The 26,999-nt window shown below is 41.9% G+C and overlaps 5 protein-coding genes and 2 long non-coding RNA genes across 11 annotated transcripts; 4 read left to right on the forward strand and 3 right to left on the reverse strand.

The window, feature by feature from the left end:
* Positions 1 to 731: 731 nt before the first annotated feature.
* LOC116926025 lies at positions 732 to 2,332 on the reverse strand. Of its 2 annotated transcripts, XR_004395841.2 has the most exons (4): positions 1,795 to 2,332; positions 1,218 to 1,725; positions 1,054 to 1,122; positions 732 to 956 (listed from the first exon to the last, which is right to left on the reverse strand). It is a non-coding gene; the product is annotated as an uncharacterized LOC116926025 (long non-coding RNA). The 2 variants fall into 2 exon arrangements; XR_004395839.2 differs by having other exon boundaries at positions 1,054 to 1,725.
* A 970-nt stretch (positions 2,333 to 3,302) lies between these two features.
* LOC116926027 (hormone receptor 4) lies at positions 3,303 to 17,018 on the forward strand. 4 transcript variants are annotated; one of them, XM_045176314.1, is made up of 11 exons: positions 3,303 to 3,723; positions 9,846 to 9,962; positions 10,132 to 10,507; positions 10,624 to 11,725; positions 11,826 to 13,015; positions 13,113 to 13,887; positions 14,029 to 14,154; positions 14,242 to 14,373; positions 14,478 to 14,670; positions 14,763 to 14,893; positions 14,986 to 17,018. In XM_045176314.1, the coding sequence occupies exons 2-11, from the start codon at positions 9,857 to 9,859 to the stop codon at positions 15,064 to 15,066; spliced, it is 4,212 nt and encodes a 1,403-aa protein (XP_045032249.1). In that variant the 5' UTR covers positions 3,303 to 3,723; positions 9,846 to 9,856; the 3' UTR covers positions 15,067 to 17,018. The 4 variants fall into 4 exon arrangements, with proteins under 4 accessions (XP_045032249.1, XP_045032251.1, XP_045032250.1 ...); XM_045176315.1 differs by lacking the exon at positions 3,303 to 3,723 and adding an exon at positions 8,028 to 8,694 and having other exon boundaries at positions 10,627 to 11,725; XM_045176313.1 differs by lacking the exon at positions 3,303 to 3,723 and adding an exon at positions 8,030 to 8,694.
* Positions 17,019 to 17,676: 658 nt separating this feature from the next.
* On the forward strand, positions 17,677 to 18,669 carry LOC123474358. Its single transcript, XR_006649080.1, has 3 exons — positions 17,677 to 17,918; positions 17,998 to 18,409; positions 18,473 to 18,669. It is a non-coding gene; the product is annotated as an uncharacterized LOC123474358 (long non-coding RNA).
* A 303-nt stretch (positions 18,670 to 18,972) lies between these two features.
* On the reverse strand, positions 18,973 to 21,867 carry LOC116926029 (serine/threonine-protein phosphatase 4 regulatory subunit 2). The gene is made up of 8 exons (XM_032932802.2): positions 21,817 to 21,867; positions 21,591 to 21,646; positions 21,234 to 21,253; positions 20,752 to 21,004; positions 20,556 to 20,687; positions 20,325 to 20,476; positions 19,582 to 20,231; positions 18,973 to 19,509 (listed from the first exon to the last, which is right to left on the reverse strand). Exons 1-8 carry the CDS (start codon positions 21,850 to 21,852, stop codon positions 19,363 to 19,365), a joined length of 1,446 nt encoding a protein of 481 aa, XP_032788693.2. The 5' UTR covers positions 21,853 to 21,867; the 3' UTR covers positions 18,973 to 19,362.
* Positions 21,868 to 22,128: 261 nt separating this feature from the next.
* Positions 22,129 to 24,581, forward strand: LOC116926031 (serine/threonine-protein phosphatase alpha-2 isoform). The gene is made up of 4 exons (XM_032932804.2): positions 22,129 to 22,376; positions 22,651 to 23,342; positions 23,567 to 23,710; positions 23,790 to 24,581. Exons 1-4 carry the CDS (start codon positions 22,322 to 22,324, stop codon positions 23,895 to 23,897), a joined length of 999 nt encoding a protein of 332 aa, XP_032788695.1. The 5' UTR covers positions 22,129 to 22,321; the 3' UTR covers positions 23,898 to 24,581.
* LOC116926032 (DNA-directed RNA polymerase III subunit RPC9) lies at positions 24,574 to 25,412 on the reverse strand. The gene is made up of 5 exons (XM_032932805.2): positions 25,270 to 25,412; positions 25,166 to 25,202; positions 25,013 to 25,096; positions 24,785 to 24,937; positions 24,574 to 24,727 (listed from the first exon to the last, which is right to left on the reverse strand). Exons 1-5 carry the CDS (start codon positions 25,275 to 25,277, stop codon positions 24,632 to 24,634), a joined length of 378 nt encoding a protein of 125 aa, XP_032788696.1. The 5' UTR covers positions 25,278 to 25,412; the 3' UTR covers positions 24,574 to 24,631.
* Positions 25,413 to 25,525: 113 nt separating this feature from the next.
* On the forward strand, positions 25,526 to 26,739 carry LOC123474356. The gene is made up of 2 exons (XM_045176353.1): positions 25,526 to 25,676; positions 25,897 to 26,739. Exons 1-2 carry the CDS (start codon positions 25,613 to 25,615, stop codon positions 26,460 to 26,462), a joined length of 630 nt encoding a protein of 209 aa, XP_045032288.1. The 5' UTR covers positions 25,526 to 25,612; the 3' UTR covers positions 26,463 to 26,739.
* The last annotated feature ends 260 nt before the right edge of the window (positions 26,740 to 26,999 follow it).

Consider the following 26,999-nt stretch of genomic DNA (forward strand, 5'->3'; position numbering starts at 1 on the left):
CGATGAATATGTTTTGTTTGGCTTTTTCCCCAATATTGTCTTCTTTTTGTGGTTGTTTGTGTTGTGTCCAGTCCTTGAAAGTATTGGGTGTAAAAATTGGCCATTTTTCTTCTCTACTGGAATCATCTAGAAATGATGAAAAAGGTCGAAAGTGGAAAAACATAACAATAATTAAAATGGCGATGTGCTGAATCAAGGCCGGCTTCTTCCATGGCCACATCTGCATCGAATCACGAAGAAACAACCTACCAAACAAATGGTCGGAATAAAGGAAGAATCCACTTACTTAAATTCATCATTTCGACATTTACAACAAACCAGTATAAGTTCTATTTTTATGATGTCGTGGAGATGATGTGGAAATGAGTCGTCTTTTTTTGTAAAAATAAAACTGGTTTTCTGGATGCCGTGTGTCTAAATCAGATGTAGGGAGATAGGTGGGCAGAATGGGAGAAGTAGGTCGGACGACGTTCATGTTTGCTTGTAAAGAGAGAGAGAAAGAGAGAGAAAAAAAAAATGTTTGATTACCGCAAACGTCGAAACAAGTTCTGTTACATAGTGTGTGTGTAGAGAGAGAGAGAAGTCGTACACATATAAAGTAGTTACGTGTAGACTCTCAAGTGTGTGTACAGTTGGGTGGAAAGCCTTTGACAGCCCCCAACAGCTGAGAGAGTGCATTCACCTGCTGCCATTCCATGAGAATCCGGTTGCGTGAAAAAATAAAGGCTGTAGAGCGTGGGGTTCAGAGAGAAACCCGAATCTTCAAAGTCTGAAAAAAAAACAAAAAAACCGGCCAATGTTGGATGAATAAGCGTACCATTTGGAGCACCAAACTGGAAATGTCGATTTGGAATGGCGAACTTTGTTCCATTAACCTAGACGAACAAAGTTCATTAAAAGGATTTCACAGTCCATCGTCATTTATGGTGTTGTTGCAAACAAATGAAAAATAAAATCTGCACACACAAAAAAAAAGGGAAAACCTTTAAAAAAACTATTAGTGAACGAAATTAGAAATATCAACTGAGTGTAATAGCAATTTTTTTATCTTACGCAATTTGATTTGCAAACCAAGTGTCGAACCTCGTGGTCAAGAAAACTGACAATCACGTCCATTGTGTCCTAGAAAACGTAATATTTCTCTGAATTCTTATCTGTCGAGAAGGTCCCGTTGATGACCATAAAAATAAAGCAAAACGAAAGAAAACTGGACAAACCGGAATTATGGGATCGACACACACAAAAAAAAAAGGCAGCATACAAAATAAAAGCAATGGAGGTCGGCGGCCATGATTTTTTGGTTCGCTCGTTTTGATACACAATCAACTCTGCACCACACACACACATTCATCAAATACCTTCACCCGTTTTTCCTTTGAAGCTGTTTGTCTTTTTCACTCAAACATTTCGCCATTATTATTATAAAACAGATACACAGCGGGCAAAAAACAGCTGAGTGGATCCAACATGTCTGTGCACAAGAGGAGAAAGTGGGTTAGCAGGACGTTCAACCCTTTTGCCGTGCAGCTCTCGTCGTCGAGGATACTATACTACTACTATGCTGTATAGTCATGGCCGTGCGCCATTTTCAGTTTTTCGTTCCTTTTCTTTCTGTTCGTCTTTTCTCTTTTTTCTTCATTGCCGAATCGTGTGGCTCGAACGCATATATACAGCGAATGAATCACGCCTAAGAAAAACTTGGACCGATCACTAGACATCGTTGTCCTTTTTTGAGGTCGAGGATTTAATTTTTTTATTTGTTTTTTATTTTTATTTTTCAGGGTTTTTTTTCACCTGTCAATTCCGTGAATTTTTTTTTTATATTTCTGTATGGAAAGTCAGCCGCCGACGAAATGTCTCGGAGTTCTGGATCGATGCCGTGACGTCATTTGTAGACGTTGGGGTCGTCCACCTCTACGATAATTCCATTTGTTTTATCTTCTTCTTCTTGTTCCATTATGCACACACTTGCACTCATGTGTTCATACATGCATCAACTTTTTAAAAGTGCTCCCTAAAAGTGGGATTAAAAGTTTGTTTCAGCCTTAAATCGAAAAGTCGAAAAAAAAAAGATGGCCGGCATTGAAAAATCAATTTCAAAATCATTTTCAGAATAAATTTGGAAATTACACTGTTCCTTTTTATATTGATTATTTTCAAAACAAAAAACATTAACTGCATTTTTCAAAAGCGTATTGATTAAATTTTTTTTTTAAATGAATTTTTGAACTAGATAGGGAAATCTGACAATTTCTTTGTAGCCGCTAGGTGGTGTTGCGGTTTCTTTCCGGTTTGGAACCCGCGTGGTTTTCCTATTTTTCCTCTGCACAGTTTTCCCAAAGAGGAGGGAGGGAGGGAGGATAAGGCCAGATTGAGAGGGGAGGGTGGGCTTAGAGGGAGAGTAGAGCAAAGGCAAAAGGGAAACGAAAGGCACAGAACAAACCCGAACGAGAGGTCGTTGCACTCTGCTGTGCGTATCCTGCGTTCGTCTGTTTGGGCCGACCGGCCGGTTAAAACAACACAAATCACCAACATTCGAATTACAATTCGATTGCATTCGTCTTGCCCAGTTTCTGTATCATCATTCTCATCGATCAAAGTGAAATTTTGGCGCCCAAAAAAAGTGTGCAAAACTTCTCGTGGTGCCACTGAACCTCGTTGTTTCAAGTGTAATTTTTTTATTTTTTACGGGAGAGGGGAGGGCAGGCATGTCGCTAGGCAACCTGAACATTTTCGACACGTTTAATAGACTGTGTAATAGACGAGTGTTTTGCGACGATGAGTGAATTCTGTGAACGATATTTCAATCGAAAAGCTGCACACCCCATAAAGAACCGTTAGAGGACTGTGTGACGACACACAGACACACACACGAGAAAAAGAAAAAGGAAAGAAAAAAAAAAAAAACCAAGTCAAAAGAAACGAAAACAACCAAGGTCGTGATGATGAATCGAGTCTCGTTTGATCAGTGGGGCAGAGTCGTGCAGGCTCACGGTGCTTTGACCTTGACGCGATACTAGCGCCACCGCTAGCACTACCCTACCCGTTTCTTTTTCTCTCTCTCTCTCTCTCTCTCTCTCAATCCCGTTCTAAATTTGTCTCTTTTTTTCTTTTTTTCCCGAATTAAAAAAGAATATCTCACTGAGAATTACATAGAGAGGAGGAGGAGGAGGAGGAGGAGGAGTTGGGGAACTCTCTCTCCATTACGCACAGTCTCTCCATCAGCTGTTTCTAAGGGTGTGTGCTCCCAGTGTGTCTGTGCCAGTGCGTGTAAAGTTTTTTTCTTTTTTCTTTTTTCTTTCCCTCATTTTTGCTCGGTCGGAACACGTGAATAAAAAAGAAAAAAAAAAGGGAGAGAGAAGAGATTAGAGAGAACATATCGGCGCATGCGTTCCTTCACTCAGTCGTCCGTCGTCTGCCACACGGTCGTCGTGTGCACAGTTCAAGTTCTTCTTGATCCCACCCATCGTCTTGAGTTTCGTTTATTATTCAACTCTAAACTGGACGACATCTAGATATTCAGATTTTCTCGTGTTGTGTCTGCTGTGTCGGTCGCTGGATCGAGACGAAATTGCAGTGCAGTGTGAAAATTAACTGAATGAAAAACTGGCTAAACGGATCCACAAAAAAAAAAAAAAAACAAGCAAAAATTGGCAACCATTTTCGCCTGGCCGATTTGAAAACGATTCGACTTTGCGGGTCATGCTCGGTCGCCATTTACACGTAAGTCATTTTCGAATTCTTTTTTATTTTCGGGGTAGGAACATCGTTAAGCGTCGGAATGTTTCAGAGTTTTTTTGTTTTTTTTTTCTTTCTATGTTTTACATTTGATTTAAGAAGAGGGGAGAGAGAGAGAGAGAGAGAAAGATTGTTGTGTGTTTTTGTTAAAACATTCACGAATCAGTGCCATCTAGCGGCGACCCAATTGACGGTCGCTGACTTTTTAGCCTCCCGCACGCAACCCACTCGCCACCATTACCCCACCCTCTATCCTTACCCATGGACCTTTTTTTTTTTTTTTTTTTTTTTTTTTTTTCGTGACGGCCCTTTATATTTTTCGGGAAACCTGATTTTATTTTTCTCGCTGTCTCTCTCTGTGTTCTGCGCTGAACGTTTTTGAAAACATTTTTTGTTTTGGTTTCAATAATGAAATTCAAATTTATCCCGACTTTTTCTCAATCACGAACTATTTGTCTTGCCAATGCCTATTTTTCAATTTATTTATCATTTCTTTATTTTGTTTTATTTTTTATTTATTTTTTATTTTGGTCGGGTAGAGGGGGGTAGAGGGGGGTAGAGAGGGGAGGGTGTTATTCTCATTATGGAATCGACATTGAATGGGAATCGGTTGCGTGAATATCTCGTATATAGGTGGACGGGTGGTTTTGTTCTGCGTTCGGGGTGGCTAGTCGGGGAGGCTGGGGTGGGTGGGGCTTGGAGTGTCAGCGACCCCTGTTGGAGAAACGAGGCCAGTGGGGGGAATGGAGTAAGAACGGGGCTTTTGACCGCGGGACTCCCGATACAGACATACACACACTTTCTCTTTCGTTTTGATGCCGACGCGAGATGGCAGAGTTTCTATGCTATTACACACACACACACACACACACACACGCGCATACCATCGTAGTAACAGACTTACATACACGCGCATACCCTGAACTAACGGGACTAAATAACCGTTTTTTTTTTGTTTTGTTTCTCTTTGTGTGTTCACGGCTCCGGTTATGACGTCATTTCACATCATCGAAGCCCATGCTCGAACATTTAATTTCATCTTTTGTCTTAGCCTATTGTATTTTCATTGAGAGAAAAGAAAAAAAGGGAAAATTGAACGGCCTTCGCCATTGCACGAATCTCTAATCGTTTCTTCGGTTGGCTCCGAAAATTTGAACACTTTTTTTTCGAACAACTTTGAACAGAACAAATTTAAAGCGCCAATTTTGAAAAAGAAATAAAAACAAAAAGGAAAACAAAATTTAAGAAAGAAAAAAGGTCTTTGGGAATGTCAGAAATGCCTTCAAGTGTTGTGACTTGTTATAGGGGAACCTTGTGCTGATTATCGGCCAATAGCCTTCCCTCCCTCCCCTCCCCCCACCCCCCTTTTTTATTTTATTTTTTGCTTGTGTGTGTCACACGTCATCAGCCAAGAGAGCGGGAAAGACAAAAGTGAGAGAGAGAGAGAGAGAGAGAGCTTGCGATCCGCACTTGTACCACAAAACACGAAAAGTTGAAGGTAACAAACGAAGGAATAAAGACGAAAGAATATATGGTGGCCTCGGCCGTGATAAAGGTCAACCGTCCGACCGAGTCAACTAGAAAACGGTGGTTCAACCCGGTGTGTGTGTGTGTCTTGCCAATTGAGGTCGAGGTGGCAGCACCTTCACCTTGGTTCCTCCCACCCACCCACGGGAAAAAAACCAAACCAAACCAAACACACGTTTTCCACTGCGTCTAACCTACCACCCCCCACACCCGCCCGCCCCCCTTTTGCGCTGATTGGGAAGAAAGAAAAACAAAACAAAACAAAAAAAAAAAAAAAGGGGTGAATGTTCTTTGCCAATGTAACGTGCATTATAATAATGGAGCAGGCAGCCAGCAGCTGCTGCCGCAGACTTTCACCGACCTCAATTTTTCGATTTTGCTGGTTCGGGTTTTTTTTTTTTTTTTCGTTTCGTTCAACATTTTTTTTTTTTTCAAACCACACGGCCATGGACGGAGGGGGGGGGGCTGGGGTTTTCTTGGCCGAGGAGGACAAGACGCACGTGCCACACCGCCCGCAACTCTTTCGTCCATTTCATTTGATTTTTGTTTTTAAATATTTTTTTCGCGCCATCCAACGTTGCCAGTCCAGTCCAGTGAGGGAGGGAGAGAGAGAGAGAGATGACCGTGAGCGTGAGAGTGAGCGTTCGCCCTTCGGCAGTAGGACGCCGAGGCAATGAACGCTGTGAGGTGGGTGGGTGGGTGGGAAGGCCAATGACCGACCCTCCTCCTTTTTTGCTTCTCCTGTTCTCTATTGCAGAGGAGGAGGAGGGGGGGAAAAAGGAGGTCAGCGGGACACTTTCCATCGGCTCACGCAAAAATTAAAGAAATAAATATATTTTTAAAAGAAAAAACAAAAGGAAAAGAGAAACGGGAACAGAGTCGATGGTGCCGCCATTTTATTTTGTTTAAAGGTACTACCAGAAAAAGAAAAGAAAAAAGAAAAAAAGGTTTGAAACAAAAAAAGAAGAACATTTTTATTGATGAATGTGTCACCTGTTTTTATTAGGCAGCCAACAGGGTCACGCCCAAAGATTCGGTTTTGCCAAGGTTGTTGGTTGACCTTGTTTATGTCCCGTTTTTCTTTCGCTCTTTCTCTACCCTCAAAGGGTCAAACTTCGACCGACTGATGGCCAACAACAGTTTTTCGATTCGTTTTTCTCTTCTCTTCTTTTCTTTTTCTTTTTCTTTTTCTTTTTCTACCTGCCGCATGTCTTCTTTTAGAGTCCGAGGTCAAGGTACATGCAAAATACTCTCTTTTGGCATTTCTTTTCTGTTTTTGGTTTTTATTTTTATTTTTTCTCAGCCGAACATGAAGAAGAAGAAGAACAACTTGTACTACGTCGGCCTTGATGCCACCTGAATTTTGTTTTGATATTTTTGATCGTTTCTTTTGCCACTGCGAAGGTTTTTGTTTGGCGACTTGTGGCCCACTGTCAACGACCTCATCCCGATTTTTTTAATTTTTTTTCCCCCTCAAAACAAAAGATAAAAAACACAAAACCTCAAGTGAAAAGGAAAAAGAAAGTCTCATTGACCGCTTTCTCTCGCTTTATTTTGCTGCTTTTATTTTCGTTATTGACTTGTACTCATCCAAATGAAATGATGGAAATAGTAACAGAAAGAAAAAATTCGAGTTGGTGATCATTCCGTTGGCGAGCAATAACGACAACTTTCTTTTTTGCCGTACAAGACCGTGAAAGTTTTATTTTTTATTTATTTATTTACTTTTTTTTTTCCTGTTTCAGGGGCTGATGAGCAAGTCAATGATCTCCTGAAACATTTCTTTCTTTCTTTCTTTTTCTTTTTCCGCTATCACGAAACAAAAATTTCAATTGTCATTTTCTTTTTGTTTTTTTTTTGGTTTTCAATCGCAAAAAAAACCAAAAAAAATGAAACTGAACAGGAATGCGTAGCAGCTCTTGTTAAACGGGAGAAAATGAAACGAAAAAAAAAAAAATAAAATAAATGGGACTCGCTGACGTCCCTCACCCACTGAACCCTCCCCCCGTTAGCCCATAGCCCACAGCGTCACACGCACAGACACGGAGATAACGGCTCTTTTTTTTGTGTGTGTGTGTGTGTGTGTGTGTGTGTGTGTCTTTCTTTCTGTGTACCTGTAGAATCTCCCATCCTTCGAAACTCCCATAACGGGATCGTACGGTATGCGAGTGTGTATATACCCCTATAATATCTAGCTGTACATTTTTTGGAGGGGGAGGGGAAGGGTCTAGGGTGTGGAATAGATTTATTTTCTGTTTTGTTTAAAGGGAATGAGAAATATATAGAAATGGAAAAGATGTTGGTTTGTTTAGTTTTCCGCTTCACCTGTGCTTTTTCGGAGCATTCGATATTGGAATCGATTTGCTGATTGGGTTTTGTGGATTCAAATGAAGGGGGGGACAATGGAGCTTTTAATCGTTAGGAAAGATAAATGGCGTGCAAAACGATCAGCGGGCTGTTTTTGGTTTGAAATTGTTTGCGTTTTGATTGATGGATTTCGTGACGGAGACGTGTGGCCGTAGACCGACGTCTCTCGGTTGTTGGTGTGTGTCACGTGACCTACATTTTCACGGCAGAGTTCGTAGACCCCATAGATAGTCGGTGGGGGTTGGAAAGTGGCGCCGCTGGGCGGACGCTACACAACGACATTTTCCTTTTTTTTTTTCTTTTTTGTTTTTGTTTTTTGTTTTTTTCTATATCTCCCCCTCAATAAAGACCGGGGCGAAAAAAAAAAAAATTGGAAAATAAAAACCAAAAAAAAAAAAGAAAAATGGCGTTTGATGTAGACAAACCCTTGAAATCGTTCAATTTGTGCGCTTTTCGTTTGAAATATAGGAGAGAGGGGGGTGGTCTATAGTTTTTCGGTGGTTTTTGTTTTCAAAAGGTGTGCGATCTTGGAAAGAGCTCTCACCCACCTTCTCTCTCTCTCTCTCTTGCTAAAGGGAGAAAGAAAAAAGAAAAAAGAAGAAACAAAACTAAGAGGGGAGGTACGATGGCGGGACGGACGGGACGGACGGACGGGCGGGTTTTCTCTTCCATTTTCAAAGTCATTGATGGTCGAGACTGGCAGTCGACTCAGTCGTTGTCCTACATTCAAACTGTTCGGGTCAGGACGAAAAGAAAGACTTGATTTCTTCCATCAGTTCCATCAGTTCCATCCAGTAGTTGATTGGTTGTGTTTGTGTTTGTGTTTGTGATTGAATTGTGAACGGACGTTGCGTCCGCCGACCGGCCAATCGACGACACTTTTGTTTCTTTATTTCTTTCTTTTTGGTTGTCTTTCCTTTCTTTTTTTCTGGATCGGATTTCGTGTTGTTTGCTCAACGGATCGCCATGATCTATAGCCCCAAGTTTTAGCGCGTTAAACATTCTGATTCGGTGCAACATTCTGTCATTTCATGGAGATATGAACTGGATGCTAGTTGACAGGTAAACATTTAACACAATTCTTTTTTTTTTTTTGGGGGGGGGAAGGAATCAACTCAATTTTTTTTTTTTAGGCATAAGATTCTTTATCTTGTCCTAAAAAGAAGAAGAATAAATGAAAAGAAAAAGAAAGAAAGAAAAAAAGAGGTTGAATTGGGACGTTTCCGGGTCAAATTTGATAAAAAGAAAAGAAAAGAAAGAAAGAAAGAAAGAAAAAAAAAGAAAATGATGTCACGCGAACTTTGACCACATCCAACAGGTGCGATCGTTCCCATTGAAATCTCAATGAAAATAATATGGGTCCTCCCCGTCCAAATCTCTATACACGATAAAGAAGCGACTCACGTTTTGTTTTTAAATAGGTGATCATAAACACATAAATGTAGACTGCAGGGCGGGCACACGATCATCTTTTGGTTTCGAAATATTCCATCGACATTTATGATTCTCATTTCAGTTCAGATGCCTCTTTTGTAATGTGTGCCACTTCTGTCAGGGTCGGGGTGAAAGCCCTCGTTCGTGTTCGATTTCACCTGTGTGTGTGTGTGTCGTCTACACACTTTATACTATGTGTGGGTTTTTTTCTTTTTTTTCTTTTTTCTGAAGAGATACGCCGGGTAAATGACTTGTAGGATAGCGAAATATAAATATATATTAAAAAAAAAAAAAATAAGAATATTATGGATAAAGGGAGCGAGGGGAGGTGGGTGGCGTGAGGCAAGATTCTATGGCGAATGGTTGTGTGTACAGAGAGAGAGAGAGAGATCGGGAGAGAGAGAGAGAGAGAGCACAAATAGAATGGTGCTGATGATGCAATGACCGTTAAGTGTGTCAAACCTCGCCCACTCGAAAACCACCCAACCACCCGCAGGAGCGTTGCATGTCTGCGCCTTTGCGCAAAGAGTTTTGGGTTTTTTTTTTATATTTTATTATTTTTTTTTTTTTTTCCTATTTCTCTTGTCTATCTGTTGTTTTGTTGCACACGTTGAATGAGAGGGGGATTTGACCGAATTCTCCATTTTGGCTTCTTGTAAATTTGTTGTTTGATTTGTTTTGTTTTTCGAAAAAAAAAAAAAAAATTGCGTGTCGTGAATGATGATGGCCATCCATCAACTCGCTCCTGCTGCCAATCCGATTGAACACGCGCAATTCAGGACGAGACATTATGACGGTGACGGTGGTGCTATCTAGCGATCCTGGTGGAAAGATGAGCTTATTCCAGGACCTGAAGCTCAAACGGAGAAAAGTCGATTCGCGATGCAGTAGCGATGGTATTCTTCATTTTTAAAACACATTGAACCCTCTTCTCTCTTGTTTTTCCCTCTTTCAACCCTCCGTCTACCCTCCCGCCCAACAAAGTTCATTTAGCGAAGACAAGAAAGTGGCCGAATGACAGTCATTAAAAAAACACAAAAAAACAAATGTCATCTTATAAATTAGGTGAAAGCCTGATGGAGTCGAGCACCTCGGCCTCACCCGACTGCAGCGCTGCCACGCCGCCCAGGAGCGGTGGCGAGGACGGTTGCGACGGAAGTGCCAGCCACTCCGTCCGCCAGGAAGGTGGCGAAGAATGTGCCGCCGGCCATAGCAACCAAATCCTAGACCATCCACCTGGTGCTGGTGGTGGTGCGACGAGCATCACGGTCGTTTGCAATGGACGAATTATCAAACAAGAGGATGAAGAAGACGAAGAAGAAGATGACGGCGTAGAAGAGGACGGCGATGAAGACGAGACGCCAGAACGATCGTCTCACGTATCCGCATCGAGCGCCAGCGACGGAGGATTCGTCTCCTCACCTGGGTTATCCCGCGAAAGGTGAGATTCCCCCGCCATCTAGCAGTAGATTGCGCAATTTTTTTTAAATAAATAAACGCCATCTAGCGGTCGAATTTTAATCTCTGTCTAAAACTCCGCTTCCCTCAATCGATTAGTAGGGCGACGCCGGATTCTTTAGGCGCCGACGACCTCCAGCACCGGCTGTGCGATGATTCCGGAACGGGATCCGCTTTAATGATCGTCGTCAAACAGGAAGCGCTCGACGACGAGGAAGAGGCCGATGATCATCACGCAGAGGAGTCGGCAGTCACGGCTGCCGAGCGACAACAAGCTCAAAAGCGAGCACGGAATCGAGACGAGGCGGATGAGGCGGTGACGGTGAAATCAATCAAGACGAAAAGCTTGAGCTCACCATTCCAAGATGACGATCAGCTGCGGCCGCTTGTCAAAGAATTTGTAGCGGACGAGGGCGCCATTGCGTCGGCCGTCGGATCGAATCCGTCTGTGCATTCACCGCCGACGGCGGTGGTCAAAACGGAAAGCCGACACCACAGTCCGTCGTCAGCCACTTGCGTAAGCAGTTCCGATCACAGCGGCATCCGCTCGTGGCCCACCCGATCCTCACCCAACGGCCACACCAGCAATAGCAACAGCAATAACAACAACAACAACAACAACAGCAACAAATCGATCCGGCCGGAAATCATTTTTAGCCACCGGAGAGCGTCGTCGTCCACCGTCGTCGGATCTATTTCACTGGATTCATCCGCTAACGGTGGATCCAGGACGGCAGCTCCTCTTTCGACGCATCCGCCGGGCTGTGGCTCATCGCCCGATCGTCATCACCCTCCTCATCAGAACGGAAGCAATAAGCAACAGTTGAATTGTTCCTCTTCCGTCGCGGCTAATCCTCGAGTGCCGTCGGTCATCCTGGGCCAATCTGGCGGAGTCAAGACGATGGTGTGGACGGGCCATTGGGCGGATCAACAGCAGCAGCAGCAGCAGCAGCAGCAACAGCCGACACCGTCCCGGCCGCGCTCCGTGCCCAACGGCTTGGATGTCCAACAGAGTTCGCCATTGATGATGGCCGTCCATCACAACATCCGTCCAGGTGCTAAGCAGAACAACGGCAGGTTGGAGGGCAGCAACGTGCAAGATGCAGCCAGCATCCGCTTGTCGATTGACGGATTGCTTAGTCTGGCTCAGTCGTCATCGGAGCGTCGCCATGGCAACGTTTCTAGGTCATCTCCTCTGCAGGTATACGTCTGATTGACTATGATTATTATTTGGACTCAAACTAATGATTGCATTTGTTATTGTTATGAAATCGAATTGTGGCAATGAAATGATGGAACAGGCGAGTCCAAGTAGTAGCACAGTCAGTCCAACGGAAAGGCCTAGCGTGGTCAACATCCAGCGGCTGAGTCCCACATCGTCGTCGGCTTCTGTTTCCATGGCCGTCGGTTCGTCGACCCCGCCTCATTTCGCCTCTCCGCTGCGCGTCCAAACGCCCACCACTTCGACGTCGTGCTCGTCGTCGTCGTCGTCATCGTCGTCGTCGTCTTCTCCTTCTCAATTGTCTTCTTTGTCATCACGTCATCAGCAAGGATCCGGCTCTCCTCCGGCCGTGGGTCTCTTGACCGTAGCCAGAAGCCATCATCACCATCCGCCGGGCGGCTATCCATTTCCGGACACGCCTCCGTCCCTATCGCTGGATCGCGTCGGCCAACCCAATGGCCACTTGATGTCTTCGCCATCATCATCCACCCGGCTGATGGAGAACGGCCATCACCAAGGTCTTCCGCCTTCCATATCGCGTCCGCCGGCCCTCCATCTGTTGTCGCGATCCACCAATTTGTCTTCTTCTTCGTTGTCGTCGTCGTCATCGTCGTCTTCTTCCTCGTCCTCCTCTTCGTCGTCATCGTCATCTTCCTCGTCTTCATCACCTCCTATTTCAGGCGCTTCCGGCTCGAACGCCATGGCTCCGCCCCCTTCGTCCGGCACCAATGGCCAACAAACGCTGTCGATGGAGCGGCTGTGGGAAAACGCGGAGCGATCGGCCGCCGTCGTCAAACAGCAACAACATCAGCAACAACAGCAGCAACAACAGCAAAGGCCGGATTCGCAAGCGCTGGACTATTCCGTCTGTTCCGGCCGGTCGTCCATCATTGTCAGTTCCAATAACGTCATTAACCACCACCACCAGCAGCAGCAGCAGCAGCAGCAGCAGCAGCACCACCACCCTCACCCCCACCACCACAACCACCACAACCACAATAATCACCTTCACACTAACGGTCACCATGACAACGGTAGCAATCAGGCAGCGACCTCATCCATCCATCAGCTTCCATCGTCCATCGTGACGGCCATCAATGGCGGAGGAGGTGGCGGCGGAGGTGGTGGTCGGTCCGCCTCCGTCAACGGCACTCACGGAGCACCCGACGGCAACCGGATGGAAGAGGACGACGAAGACACGCCCATGATTTGCATGATCTGCGAGGATAAAGCCACTGGGCTGCACTACGGCATCATCACCTGTGAAGGGTAAAATATCATTTGTTTGTTGTTTTTGTTTGTTTTCAATTGCGGACTATTTCATTCATTCGTTCATTGTTTTTCCCCTTTCAACGAAAATGATCAGGTGCAAAGGTTTCTTTAAGCGGACGGTGCAAAACAAGCGCGTCTACACTTGCGTGGCCGAGGGCAATTGCGAAATCACCAAAGCGCAGCGCAATCGCTGCCAATATTGCCGCTTTCAGAAATGCCTGGCCCAGGGCATGGTGCTGGCTGCCGTCAGGGAGGATCGCATGCCCGGCGGAAGGAATTCCGGTGCTGTTTACAACCTGTACAAGGTCAAATACCGCAAGCACAAGAAGAACAATAATAAAAACACGTCGGTGACGAACGGCGTGACGGCCGCTCTGGCCGTCAAGGCTGTCATGGAAGCCAATGCGGCAGCTATGGTTAATGGCAAGATGCAGCAGCAACAACAGCAACAACAACAGCAACAGCAACAGCAGCAGCAGGTGATGAGCAGTAACGGCATTCACCGGAAATCACCTGCCAGTAGTATGGCCGTCATGGATCAACAGCAGCAGCAACAACAACAACAACAGCAGCAACACCAGCAGCCGCCGCAGCAGCATCAGCTTCAACATCAGCAGCACGGAATGATGGCCGGCTCGGGCCAGCACAACGGCCCACAACAGCAGCATCAGCAAGTGCCACGGATCGCCAACGGCAACATTCTCAAGACGGCGCTGACCAACCCGAGCGAGGTGCTCCATCTGAGGCGACGACTGGAGAGCGCCGTCACGTCCAGCCGGGACGCCATCACTTTGCCTTACGAGACGGCCATGCCCACCATTTGCACGCTCATTTATTGTGATGAGTTTGAAGACATTGCTACCTTAAAGGTATATCTTTATTTATTTATTTATTTATTTATTTTGTTTAATGTCAAATGTCTATAGTCAATCAGAAAACGTTTCATTTTCATTTATTTATTTAATTTTTTTTTTAAATTCATGTATTCTTTTCTTTTCTTTTTTCTTCAGTTGGATGAATTACTGGACACCAAAGCCGAATTGTCGGACAAACTCTGCCAAATAGGAGACTCTATAGTCTATAAGCTGGTACAGTGGACCAAACGTCTTCCCTTCTACTCGGAGCTGCCCGTCGAGGTACGTGTGTTACTAATAATTAACGCGTTTCAACAATGCGATCCATTGATTTGGATAAAAATTGATCTTTTATTTAAAAAAAAACAGGTGCATACGAGATTGTTGACGCACAAATGGCACGAACTGCTGGTGTTGACGACGTCCGCCTATCAGGCGATCCACGGGCCGCGCAAAACTTGGTCCGGTCCCGAACCCACCGAACACGATTTCGTCCAACAGGTGAATTTTTCACTAGCAACATTTTTAATTGGATTATTTTTTTTTAATAATAACAATCAAATCAAATCAAACAAATAACAAATGATTCGTTGGATTGTGTGCAGGTATCAGCCAACCTAGTCACCCTTCAAACATGTTTAGCCGCCATGATGGGTCGACCCTTGACCCTGGATCAGTTGAGACAGGATGTGGGCCTCATGGTGGAGCGCATCACCCACGTCACGATGATGCTGCAAAGGAGCCAGTTGCGGATGGAAGAGTATGTCTGTCTCAAAGTCATCGCCATGCTCAGCCAACGTGAGTTATTTTTCATTCATTTTTTCAATTTTACGTTGCCCATGAGACATTTGAATTCAATTCGTTTCTGTTTTTGATATTTGATTGTACAGCGAAAGGTAGCGGCAGCGTCGAACTGGAAGCCATCCAAGAACGGTACATGCAGTGCCTACAGAGCTATGTCGAACACAACTATCCACAATCGCCTGGGCGATTTTCTGATCTCCTATCACGTTTACCTGAGGTACGTTCAACTTCTTTTTCTCACTTCACTTCACTTCACTTCACTCAAACGACAACTCTCAACGCCCAACTTTTGGTGGGCCGTTCGTTTAGGTCCAATCGGCTGCTACCTTGCTGCTGGAAAGTAAAATGTTTTACGTTCCTTTCCTGCTGAACTCGGCCATTCACAGATAGCCACAGTTTGTGTGCGTGTGTCTGCGTGTTTTGTATTTCTCCGCTTCTATCATCGTCTTCGAAAGTTGATCATCGTCTTGTGCATCATCGTCGTCCTCGTCTCTTCCCTGCCCTCGTGTCGTCCTCTGACTTCTTCGGCATTGTTTCATTCAAGGCAGCAAAGTTGTGCTTAAAGACCAATGCATATCCAAATCTCTTTCTTTCTCTCTCACCTTCACTCCCCTTCACTCCCCTCTCACACACAACAGGGGCGCAGAAATCAGGAAAAGAAAGGTATTTCACTTGTTTTCTGGCCTTCTCGTGAGCAGATGTGTGTGTGCGTGTGTTTGTACGCGTGCGAACGAGCGTCAATTCTAATTCTAATCTCTCGATCCAGTTTCAAACGTCAACCATTTTTTGTACGACAAACAAAACAAAAAAACAAGACATTTTAGCCAAAACACGATAAGAAAAAAAGATGTATCCGAATTCTAAAATTCGCCTACTTCTTTATAATAAAACAAAAGCAGATTTCTCTGGTTTTACCACCAAACGGTATAAACAAAAACAAAAAAAAAAAGGAAAAAAAAAAAGAAAAAAAAAGAAAAAAGGATAACCGATAACAACAAAAAGATTTGTTAAAAAATTATAAGAAATAGCTTTTCAATTGTTTTGTTTTCTTTCCCCCCCTTTATCCCTCCGCCATGTCTCCCGTCTCACAATTTAAAAAAAAAAAAAGAAATTTAATAATTCGGGCTTATCAGAGTTTTTGTAATATTTTTTTTTTTTCATTTGTTGCTCTTCTTGATAACCCTGTAGGAGTCACGTGACCACACAGCTAAGATGAATCGAGTGAATGAGTTCAGTTTGTGTATTACGTGTTTGTGCCCTGCTTGAAAGTGTCCCCGCAAAGCTTTTTCGTTTCGAAATCACGCGAGGGGGTTTAATTATTTTTTTTCTTTTGTTTGTTTGAATGATTTGACGTTTGATATATACATACATATATTCTATACATAGGTAAAAGCATAAGGATAAGAAAAAGAAACACAAGTTTTCCTATTACATTTTGTGTGTCAGTCTGGGCCACCTCTCAAAGAGTTCAAATTCAATTTTGAAGAATGGCCTACTCTTGAAAAGAGTTAATTCTTTTTTATATGTATTATTATTATTGAATTTTTTATCGATTCATACTTTTGTTTATTTTGCAAGAAAAAGAATGGAATTTAAACAAATTTGTTGAACTTTTTATTTTATTTTTTTGACTTTTTTGAAATTTAATTTTCAAATTTCTTGTTTGGCCATACGAACTTTTGCGGTTGTCATTTGTTTTCCCTACAACTGTCATTATAGACGTTAAAAACAAGCGAGAAACGCGAGTCGCATGACTAACAGAAGAGAAATTGTTTGTCTGTTTGTGTGCGTGGCTTTTTATCGCTGCTGTGGTCGGTGGCTCGGTGCCCCCATGTGAGAGCAAAAAACAAAATTGGCAAGTTGTTTATGATTGAATTCTAAAATTCTGTGTCCGCCCTGTGTTTCACGAGAACGAATGCTGCCCTAGCCCAATCTCCCGCCGTCTTATTTCATTTCCATCCCACTGACTTTCATGTGTGATTCCCTGCCGTTTTTTCTTCTTCTTATTCTCTCCCATGATTTTCACTGTCTGTCTTCTCTTTCTCTCTTAGCCCACCCTTTCCGCAATTCTTTTACAGTAAACGAAAAAACAAACAAAATCTATCAAATAAAAAAAATAATAATAATAATGCATCCATTGTTGTAAGTGGGTGCGAGTGTTTGTTATGTGTGTGTACAGTGTTCAGCTGGACAAAAAAAAAAAAGCAACAAAAAACATGTCAAAATGAATCCTAAGTTCTTGGTCTCTGGCAAACCTATCTACACTCGTTGTTGTGTGGTTTCCTAGCCTTGTATTCGCGTCAAGAAAATAAATAACAAACCCATGTTTTTTTTGGTCTAAATGTGTTTTCAGCTCATTTTTACAAACAAGCATGTGTCATTCAGTGCAGTGTTTCCTATCTTTTTAAAAAGATAGATAAGATACCGATAAGATAAGATACTTTCGGTATTTTTTGTGTATCTGTATCTTCCCCAAAAAATTTCATGAAATATCTTATCTTATCGGTATCTTTGATAAATTTTGCTCAAAGATACCGATAAGATACAGATACTTGCATTTTATCTTATCTATTGAATTTATCAGATAAGATAAGATAAGTTACTAAACAAGTGCGGATTTTTGTTTTTTTTGGCGCCACTTGTGGCTCACAAAATATGTTGTTTAGCATAACCTCATTCACACTTTGTCACTTTCACAGCAGTCGAAAATTTACTCTTTTTTGTTCTTTTCAAAAGTCATAGTTTCACAATTCACACGTGTTTCGTGTTAAGTAAGTCGTGGTTAATCGTAGGTTACACACTCATTATTTTCAAAAGAATTTCACTGTGACTGACTATTACAAGTAAGACAGTATCATTATTTGATAAGCGATATTGTGTAATTTTATTAATTAGATGTTGTATGTATTATCTAGACAATGAAGTAGAGTGTTGGAGACCTGGAGTACACTTTTCATGGCTCCCCTTTTAAGATGCCTCATGCAAAGAAAAGTCAAGTCTCGAAGTCGAGGTCGGGGTTCTGTGTCAAACCCGAGAGGTAGATCTGCAGCTGGAGCTAGTGCACAAAATCAACTGGACAGAATCGTTAATGCCTTGCCCATTTCTCAACTACATCAAAATCAGCTCACTGAAGAAGAAGAAGAGAAGCAGAGAGAGATCAATCACAAGATGACAGTAATGCTGCCAATAATAACACAGATGAATCTATGATGGAACAGACCATCAGTTCTGATGTTCAGGAGGTAAGAATTCAATGCCGTTGTTTCATAATTTGTTGTTTTTAACTTTTGTGTACTGATCTTCTTATTTTGTTAATTTTAGGAACCACCAGGCCAGCCAATTTCATCTTTCGTGATATCAAACTGGGTTCCTGCGTGGAGACGCAAATTTTCTATGATTGGCGACAGGATTCGTCAACTGGCAAAATATATGCGAAATGCGAACTTTGCAAAAGCTGTCATACCAATCGCCACCTTACAGGAAATCTGTCTTCGTTTACCAACTTCACTAAACATCTAAAAGGTGTCCATTTAGAAGAATGGAAAGCTTACGAAGACCAGCAGTCGAAAAAGAAAGGCGACCTAGACAGCAATCCATCAAGGAGTATGGCACGGGTAAATCAATTCATAAGTCCAGGCAGCAGCAACTCGACATACAGTTAACGTATTCCATGGCCGAGGACAACATTCCCCTCAACATTCTGAAAAGACCTCGATTCAAGGAATGGATTCAGGTGTGTATTATTCCTTTTACTACAGTCAAGGCAATAACAACTTTTTTATTTTCTTATCTCTAGAACGGCATGGTAGGATACCAGCTTCCTTCTATGGAAAAGATGCGAAATTCTATGTTGCCTAAGATTGCTGCCGCTACTAAAGAAAAGGCCCTTCAGTTGCTGAAGACATGTACTTCATTCAATATTATTCTTGACATTTGGTCATCTAAACAAATGATGGGATACATCATAATAAACTTTTGTTAATTGGTTTATTATATTTTTGATGAAACATTTCATTTTCTCGTTTCGTTTCCATTTCATCAATATGCTCACCATGTAATGGAAAAATACAGAAATTTAGCAAACAACACTGACTAAATGATTTCTAAACTTTGCTACGCTTCTTTCATATTGTTTTTGAAACATGTATCTTTGAAAGTATCTTGTATCTTATCGGTATCTTATCTTTATCTTATCTTTCAACTCATTTTTCCCATTACCTTATCTTATCTTTTCAAAAATGGAGGTGAAGTAACTTATCTTATCTTTTGACTTAAAAAAAAGATAGGAAACACTGATTCAGTGAGACTTTTCTTTTATTGATTTGTAAAAAATGAACTCAACGCTAGAGATTTAAAAAAAAAAAAAAAAAAAGAAAGAAAAAGACAGATGATAAGAGACAGGACAAGGAGCAGTGGGCGGCCCGCAGAACGTAGCCGGATGCGATCGAGTCAGAGCGTGGATCAATTACGACATCAAAATCCCCTTTAAAAAAAAAAAAGTAATTTGGAAGAAAACAGGATTGGTGGTGGCGGAATAGGAGGGCACGTTGGTCTGTTCCACTCGTGACACAAAATAACGAGAGACCGAGCAGCAAGTAGATGATGAAGGAAGGAAAAAAAAACAAAAACAAATCCGAGAATGTGAGCACGTGAAAATAAGTTTCCATTTAAATTTGTTGTTGATAATTATTGGCTTTCCATTGTGGGAAGTGTAGGATCCGTTTCTGGTGCTTTTTCAGCTGTTTCCTGTGACTTGGTCACGGCGACTTGTTCTTCGTCAACGTGAATGTCGGGCTCGTTCTTCTGTTCCGGCAAGGGAGTTTCTTCTATCACCTTTATCGAAATAGAAATCATAACCTTTCACTTTGAATAAATGAAAAAATAATAATTATTATTGATTCACACCTTATCAGGACTGAAAATCCTCGGCTGTTTGGCGTCAGGACTGTGTTCACTGTCGTCATCTTCTTCCCCACCAACGGTTTTCTCCAGTGGCCGTTTTTTATCACTGACTGGCGTTTCCGTTGATTCACTAGGCGGTAATGAGTGTTTGACCTCTGCATCTGTCGTCAAACCACTCTCTTGAGGTTCTTGTAATGGTTCGACTGCTATTCTCTCGTCCTCTTCTTTTGTACCTGGTTCGACATTAGTAACTAGTTTCTCTTCTTCCATTTCTACTGGCTTCTCTTCTGAAGCCACACTCTCAACATCAATGCTCTTGGCACACTCCTCTTCAATGGACGATGCTAACACTTTCTCCACTTTGTCCGCTTCAATCGGTGCTGAAACTGCCACTATGACATCTTCAGACATCTGGATGGTGGGAGACTGCTCCCTTGTCATGGTAACGGTTGCAGCTAGTGATTCGGCAGGACCAGAAGACAACGTTTCTGTTTTCGACGACGGTTTGGTTTCTTCGCTATCATCTGCTGCACCAGTTGTAGTTTCTTTAGCTTCGCTCGGCTCTTGATGGTCAGCCTCAGGTACGTTGATCGAGGTTGATTGCTTGGCTGAAGGTTTGTCCTCGTCTTCTGTGTCTGAAATGCCAGAGTCGGCTGTTAAGATAGGGCCAGCAAAAGCAAAAAGTTAAAGATGCTTTAGTGATATCCAAATGAATGCGATCATAGAAATTAAATAGCGATTCTTACCGTCTGAAACTGATGTCGCGTCTAATGCAGCCGAAACCGGTCTTGAATCGTTCTTGGCACCGAAGGTGGCAAGTGGTCGACTGGAGCCGACGCTGATATCTACAACGCCATTAACTAACGTTTGAGAAGAAGATACGGATTCGGATCGTTTCCTAAACAGCGCACGTGGAAGAAATATAGTTGATCAATATTCTACAGATGATAATAATAAAATATATAATTTTCAATCACCTTTGCTCTGGGTCTACTGTGGTAACAACTAAAAGGTTCTTCTCTATGCCGCGCATGAACTTGTCTGTTCTCTTGTAGTGCTTTCGTGGGGCACACAAGAGTTCACATAATCGCTGTATTGTAAAGGGAGCACTGCAGAAAACAAAAACTTTGTTCTGGCAATGGTTTTTGAAAACATTGCAATTATGCAACTTACCAGGTGAAGCTGTCAAATTGTTGAAGAATTTTATCCCTCACTATCTCAAATTTAAAAGGTTCCACATTGGGGCATGGGGGCAAGTTTTCTGTTGGACACACTTCTTTAAAATTGGCAATGACTAACTCCAACTTATGTCGGAGAACACCTCTGATTTTGGGCCAGGGAAACAGTGTCTCACCAGTCTTTGCCAGATGATTGATGTACTCTTCTAAGGGTTTAGGGATTTCAGGAGTTTTTTGCTTGTCATAATCTGTGAAAGAATAAAAAAAAGAATGTGGGTTAGGCTGAGGAACTTTAACAGACCTTATTTCCTGGATATGTTCACAGAAATCAGGCTTGGCGACCATGAGAGCTCATCGAATGGACGTGACCGTGATGCATTCGCGTCATAGGTCCATGCAGGGTCTCGTGATAGCTTCGACCGTTCGAAAACGTTTTAATCTACAAAGAAATAATCGCAAAAGCAGATGCCAACTTACCGTTTAATGCATCTAGTATACTTTCAATGTTTTCCATGTTTCAATCAGCCCGGACAACCCTTTGTTTATCACCCCCGCACCAAACTGTCGACAAAAAGAGTGGCGAAAGAGGCCTCCACACACACAACTTGTTGTCTCACTAGTCAGCTAGATGTCTCTGTCAATTTCTTTTTTGAAAAGTGGGCGGAGAGCAACAGAAAAAAATATATAATGGGGTTGAGATGAAAAAATGCCCTTCTTCAACTTTGATGAAATCATATCGACACAGATAACCTTTACAGTCTTAAAGCGGTGAATCACACATATGACTGGTGGTAAACAGTGGATTCAAATTTGTCAAATTCCCTTATCACCAACCAGATCTGGTAATAATACTCGAGTATTGAAGTATTGATCAGATGATAGTTTGGCGCCTAGGAAACGAGACAGTAGAAATCACGATGAAATTAAACTAATCTAGCGTTTATACGTGAATAAAGAAAAGCTGTCAAGGTTTATTTAAATTTGTTTATAACTGCGGTTTTTTGTGGAAAATGAAGGTCATAACATACTTTCAAATCAATCGTTCATTCGTCTCACATACAAAGCCGCCACTGGAGGCGCTGCGATGTGTCTGCATATGTTAAGCAACGTTAAATAATTTTTTTTCAAGGGCTAGAACAGATCCGTATACACAGTTCTTCATACATTCATAGGAAAACAGATAGTAATTGTAATCAGCAGTCGTGACATGACGTTATATTGTTAATGCTTATTATTTTGTAAGGCATGAAGGACGACAGTTGACGGCAAGATTTCCGACTCCGCACTACCGTTATCTAGTTCGAGGGGGATGGAAAGGGGCGGAGCTTAAAACACGGTGTGGCCTTCGGCAAGCGGGTTGCATTGAAATGGTTTGGATTCGAGCAAGTTACTAGAGAGGGGGCGCTGGTCCGACGAACGACAGCCATCTTGGAAAAAGTGTATCTGGTGAAAGATCCCAAAATATTGAGTGGGACTCGGAGAATATCGTTAGGAATTTATCGGTTGTCATCTGTCGCCTCATCTCTGTTCCATCGTTAGTTTTTGTTGTACATCTTTATATTCCAATGGCCGAAACAGATAAACTCAACATTGACAGCATTATAGCCCGACTTTTGGAAGGTAAATAATTGTTACTATGGAGTCTCTCTCAAGTGTTCAACACTCATCTTTCGACCGTTGACAGTCAGTTTGTTTTTTTGTCTTAAATTGCTATTCGTGTATTTAAAAATCCTGTGTTTTTTACGTTTGTGAGGGGAGACAGTTGACTTGATTGTTTGATGACGAAAAGACTGACGTCAGTGGAAATTGATTTGCATCCATTACGTGTTACGACTACCATAGTCTTGTCAACATAACTCTAAAGACTTGCTCTTTGGTTTGGTTATTCAATTAGTTCGTGGCTCCAGACCTGGAAAAAATGTCCAGTTGACAGAGAATGAGATCAGAGGCTTATGCTTGAAGTCCAGGGAGATCTTTCTCTCGCAGCCCATCTTACTGGAACTGGAAGCACCACTCAAGATTTGTGGAGATATCCATGGTCAGTACTATGACTTGCTGCGTTTGTTTGAATATGGAGGCTTTCCACCAGAGTCAAACTACCTCTTCCTGGGTGATTACGTTGATCGAGGGAAGCAATCTCTTGAAACCATCTGTCTTTTGCTGGCTTACAAGATCAAATACCCAGAGAATTTTTTCCTGCTGAGAGGCAACCATGAGTGTGCCTCCATCAACCGTATCTACGGCTTTTATGACGAGTGCAAACGGCGCTACAATATCAAGCTATGGAAGACCTTCACAGATTGTTTCAACTGCCTACCCGTAGCGGCCATTGTTGACGAGAAAATCTTTTGCTGCCACGGTGGTCTCAGTCCTGATCTCCAAAGCATGGAACAAATTCGCCGAATCATGAGGCCCACAGATGTGCCTGATCAGGGTCTTCTTTGCGATCTTTTGTGGTCTGACCCCGACAAGGACACGATGGGTTGGGGCGAAAACGACCGAGGTGTAAGCTTTACTTTTGGTGCGGAAGTTGTTGCTAAATTCCTTCACAAACACGACATGGATTTAATCTGCAGAGCCCATCAGGTAATTATCGTTTTCATTTTCTTATTTTTATTCAAATTTTGCGAGCTTGTCATTGAGGTCAACGTCACTTCGTCTTCTCCCGCTTCCTATTACTGTGTGCGTTATTGATAGATTGCGTATCATGGAGCACGTGACAACTCATGCCAATTTCCCAATCTTGGAGGAAATAATAACCACGCATCTCAATTAACCATTGTGTTTAAATTTCCCCTATTCCCGCCAAGGTTGTTGAAGACGGATACGAATTTTTTGCGAAGCGTCAGCTCGTGACCCTCTTTTCTGCACCCAACTATTGTGGCGAGTTCGATAATGCTGGAGCTATGATGTCAGTCGATGAGACGCTCATGTGCTCTTTCCAGATTCTCAAGGTAAGCAAACAAACATTCATGCATGTGTACATAACCGTTCGACATGTTTGATGCTTATCATTCTTTTTACGTTTCATAGCCGGCAGACAAGAAAAAATTCCCATACGGAGGCTTGAACACCGGTCGACCTATGACGCCACCACGAGGTGGACCGCAGGCCAAACAAAATAAAGGAAAAAATAAATAATTCTCCTTCCCGCACCTTAATGTCCGTCGGGCGGGCAACTGTTTGACTAGCGTTTAGGAACAAAAAAAAGGTCGAGGTCTTGAGTTGGATGTTTCGCCGACTATTGTTATCATGAACCTCCAAATTACACACAAGAAAACAAAAAAAAAAGTTACACAAGTTATTTTAAGCGTTGCAATCGGATGGCTTCGTACGAATGCTGTTTCGGAATAAAAGGGGGTAGAAGAGGATCAAGGGATCGTCGGAGGCGAAGAGAATCGTATTGCTAAAAACAAAAAAAAAGATTGGTTCTACCAATTGTACCTTTGATTTCATTCTTTTTTTTCTCCCATCTTCTTTCATTCTTATCACAAGTGACGAACTGTAAAGCGACGACTATGTAGTTGAACTTCCCTCCTGATCCTGATATAGCCGAGTCCAGATTTTCTTTCTTCATACCCCCTCCCTCCAGCCCCCACCATTTGTCATGTGTCTGTTGTGTATTTAAGAAGAAAAAAGTACTGAAATATCTCCCGTCTTCTTTGTTTGTTTTTTTATCTTTTCTCTTTTCTGCGATTCTTCTACCATTTACTCTTCCGACGAGTTAGTACTCGGGCGATATACACACAAATATGTTCTCCGTATTGATTCTGTCCATCTTATTTTGATCCCATCATTACAATAAATGAACAGAAACTGTGCAAATCAGAATATTTATTTACTTCAATCTGGAGCTTAGCTAATTAAATAGCAATTTAATCAGTCTTTGCTGGCAAAGTGTTTTGGATAATTTCTATCAACTCTTCAGTTTGTTCTTCAGTTAATCTCTCCTGCTCTGCAGATTGGACAATCTAAAAATCAATACCATGTAACTAATGAAAGACACAAGTAATTTGTTTTTGCCATACCAGAGATATTTCAACTGCTGTTGTTGGCCTTAAATTTAACAACATCGTCTTTTCCTTTTTCGTCAGGCCAAACTTTTTCACTTCATTGAGAAATTTCTTTAAACATTTTTCAGATTGTGTTGCAGCAGGTGTCCCTTCTAGATACTTTATAGTCTAGGATTTGTAAAAGTATATTGTTAGGCTTGAAATGAATAAACCTGGTAATTATATGTAAGAACCCTGGCTGACTTCGTATGTTATGGTAGCCAATGACCCACTTTGGTTCCTGGGTTGGTCTCCTTTGCCTCGTAAACTGGACAATAATTCCAAAACCTTTACAAATTAGAAATTACATATAAATTACTTGTTTTCAGATAGGTTTGTGTGAACAAACTTGCGTACTTCAAAATTGCTGAGTACGGCCGTATTCGCATTGATTCTGTAAATAAAGATAATTGATTATTACCACGGATTAGTACAGAAAAAGGTTTTTTAATTATATTTACATGTCCATTTTACTTGAATCAAAAGCGTGGAATTATTTGAATGTCCTACAAGATCGATTGTTTTGAAAACCTGTTCCACGCTCCTCCATTTCACACATCAGAATCTGACAATGCCATTTCTTGATAGTCAAAAGAACTATTTTAATGTAAATTGATAATATTTTTTCTTTACATTTTTTAATAATTATTGATATAGATCTAACAAGTTTTTTGTTTTTAACTCGAATTTTTTTCCCCATGTTTTAAACATAAAGGAGCAATGCTGTAGCAGCCTGTTAATAGTGTTGGTAAACACGGTTTTTTGACGAGTGGTTCGGTGATTGACTGATTGCAATTTCGAATCATGTCGTCACCTCAAATTGCTAATGTTTGTCATTCACATGAGGAAATTTACCGCAATACTCAAGGTAAAGGAATTGTATTCGTTTGATGTATTTTTGAAGGCCCCCTTTGCTAACCAATCTACCTTTTGGGCTTTTTTTATTACGTAAGACTAGTTTACCCTGCTTATCTTATCAGATGAGAACAAACGCGCATTAAACCATAGCTGCGATCATAGGTGGGGCAGAAAGTCGTAAGATTTTGTTAGCAAACGTTGTTTTCATAACAAACATTTTTTGAATACAGGAGTAATGGAAAACCAATCCACCCTGGTTGAAGCAGATGCTGTCCATCACAGATTGTCTAATCAAGTCAATTCAGTTATACATCTGCCATACAGATGCTATGATTGCTCACAATCATTCTTTGGTTTGGAGCAACTGACTCAGCATTTCCTCGAAGAGCCTCTACACAGTAAAGAAATCTGTTTGAAGTGTGAAACTCCCATAATTGTTTTTTTTAAATCTATGCAGCCAGTCAGACTTCACTCTTGTATCAAATCTAGTATGTGTCACACTTTACCTGACCTTAATTTCCACAGTCAGTTTTTATTTTCTAAGCTACAGTCCTCCTGCGAAATTCCTGTGTGTACTGTCATTGGATGTGATATTCAAAGCTGTAAAGCAAGTTTTAACTTTTCTGTCAGTGGTATCTTTAAGTATTTGAAACATGCCAGCAAATATAGCCATACAACTGTACCCTGTTGCAAAAAATGTTTGTTACCAGAATTTCAAGTGACTGTTGGAGGAAAGAGAATTATTTCCCACTACTGCACCAAAACTGGAAAAATCATTTGTGTTGATAAAACTTGATTTTCACTTTCTAATCGTTTAAAACTACGAGTTAAAAAAGCTTATTTAACGCTTGTAACCACGAAATTTCTATTTCTACCCTATTTCTACCCCGTCCCCCAACATTTGTCACACTCAGCCCGTTTTATTGTAATGTTTGGCAACGACGTTCAGTTGTTAAGGAAATTATTGCTTGTTTATCAACACAACCGGGGTATACGGAAAGGAAAAATTAGATACAGACTATATTGACCTCTATTCATATATGGCGTGTTGAATAATACATGTGTACTGTTGACCTGTGGTTTGACTAAGCCCGGCTGTGTTCAGCTTTCTAAAATTTCTTCCAGTCGTCAACAGGACTCGGGAGGATACAGCATAGATGGACGATTATCCACGAGGAATTGAAGGTAAGAAAAAAAGTACAACATTAAAAAAACAAGCGACAGCTACTTGACTTTCAAACGTACTGCACAAACGTTTTCGGAACAGCTTTATCTAGTTTTTTTTTCCTGCACTTTAAAAATTTTCTAGCAGTCTTAATGTCCAATCATTACA

This window comes from Daphnia magna, linkage group LG7 (genome assembly GCF_020631705.1).
Source record: "Daphnia magna isolate NIES linkage group LG7, ASM2063170v1.1, whole genome shotgun sequence".
Lineage (NCBI taxonomy): Eukaryota > Metazoa > Arthropoda > Branchiopoda > Diplostraca > Daphniidae > Daphnia > Daphnia magna.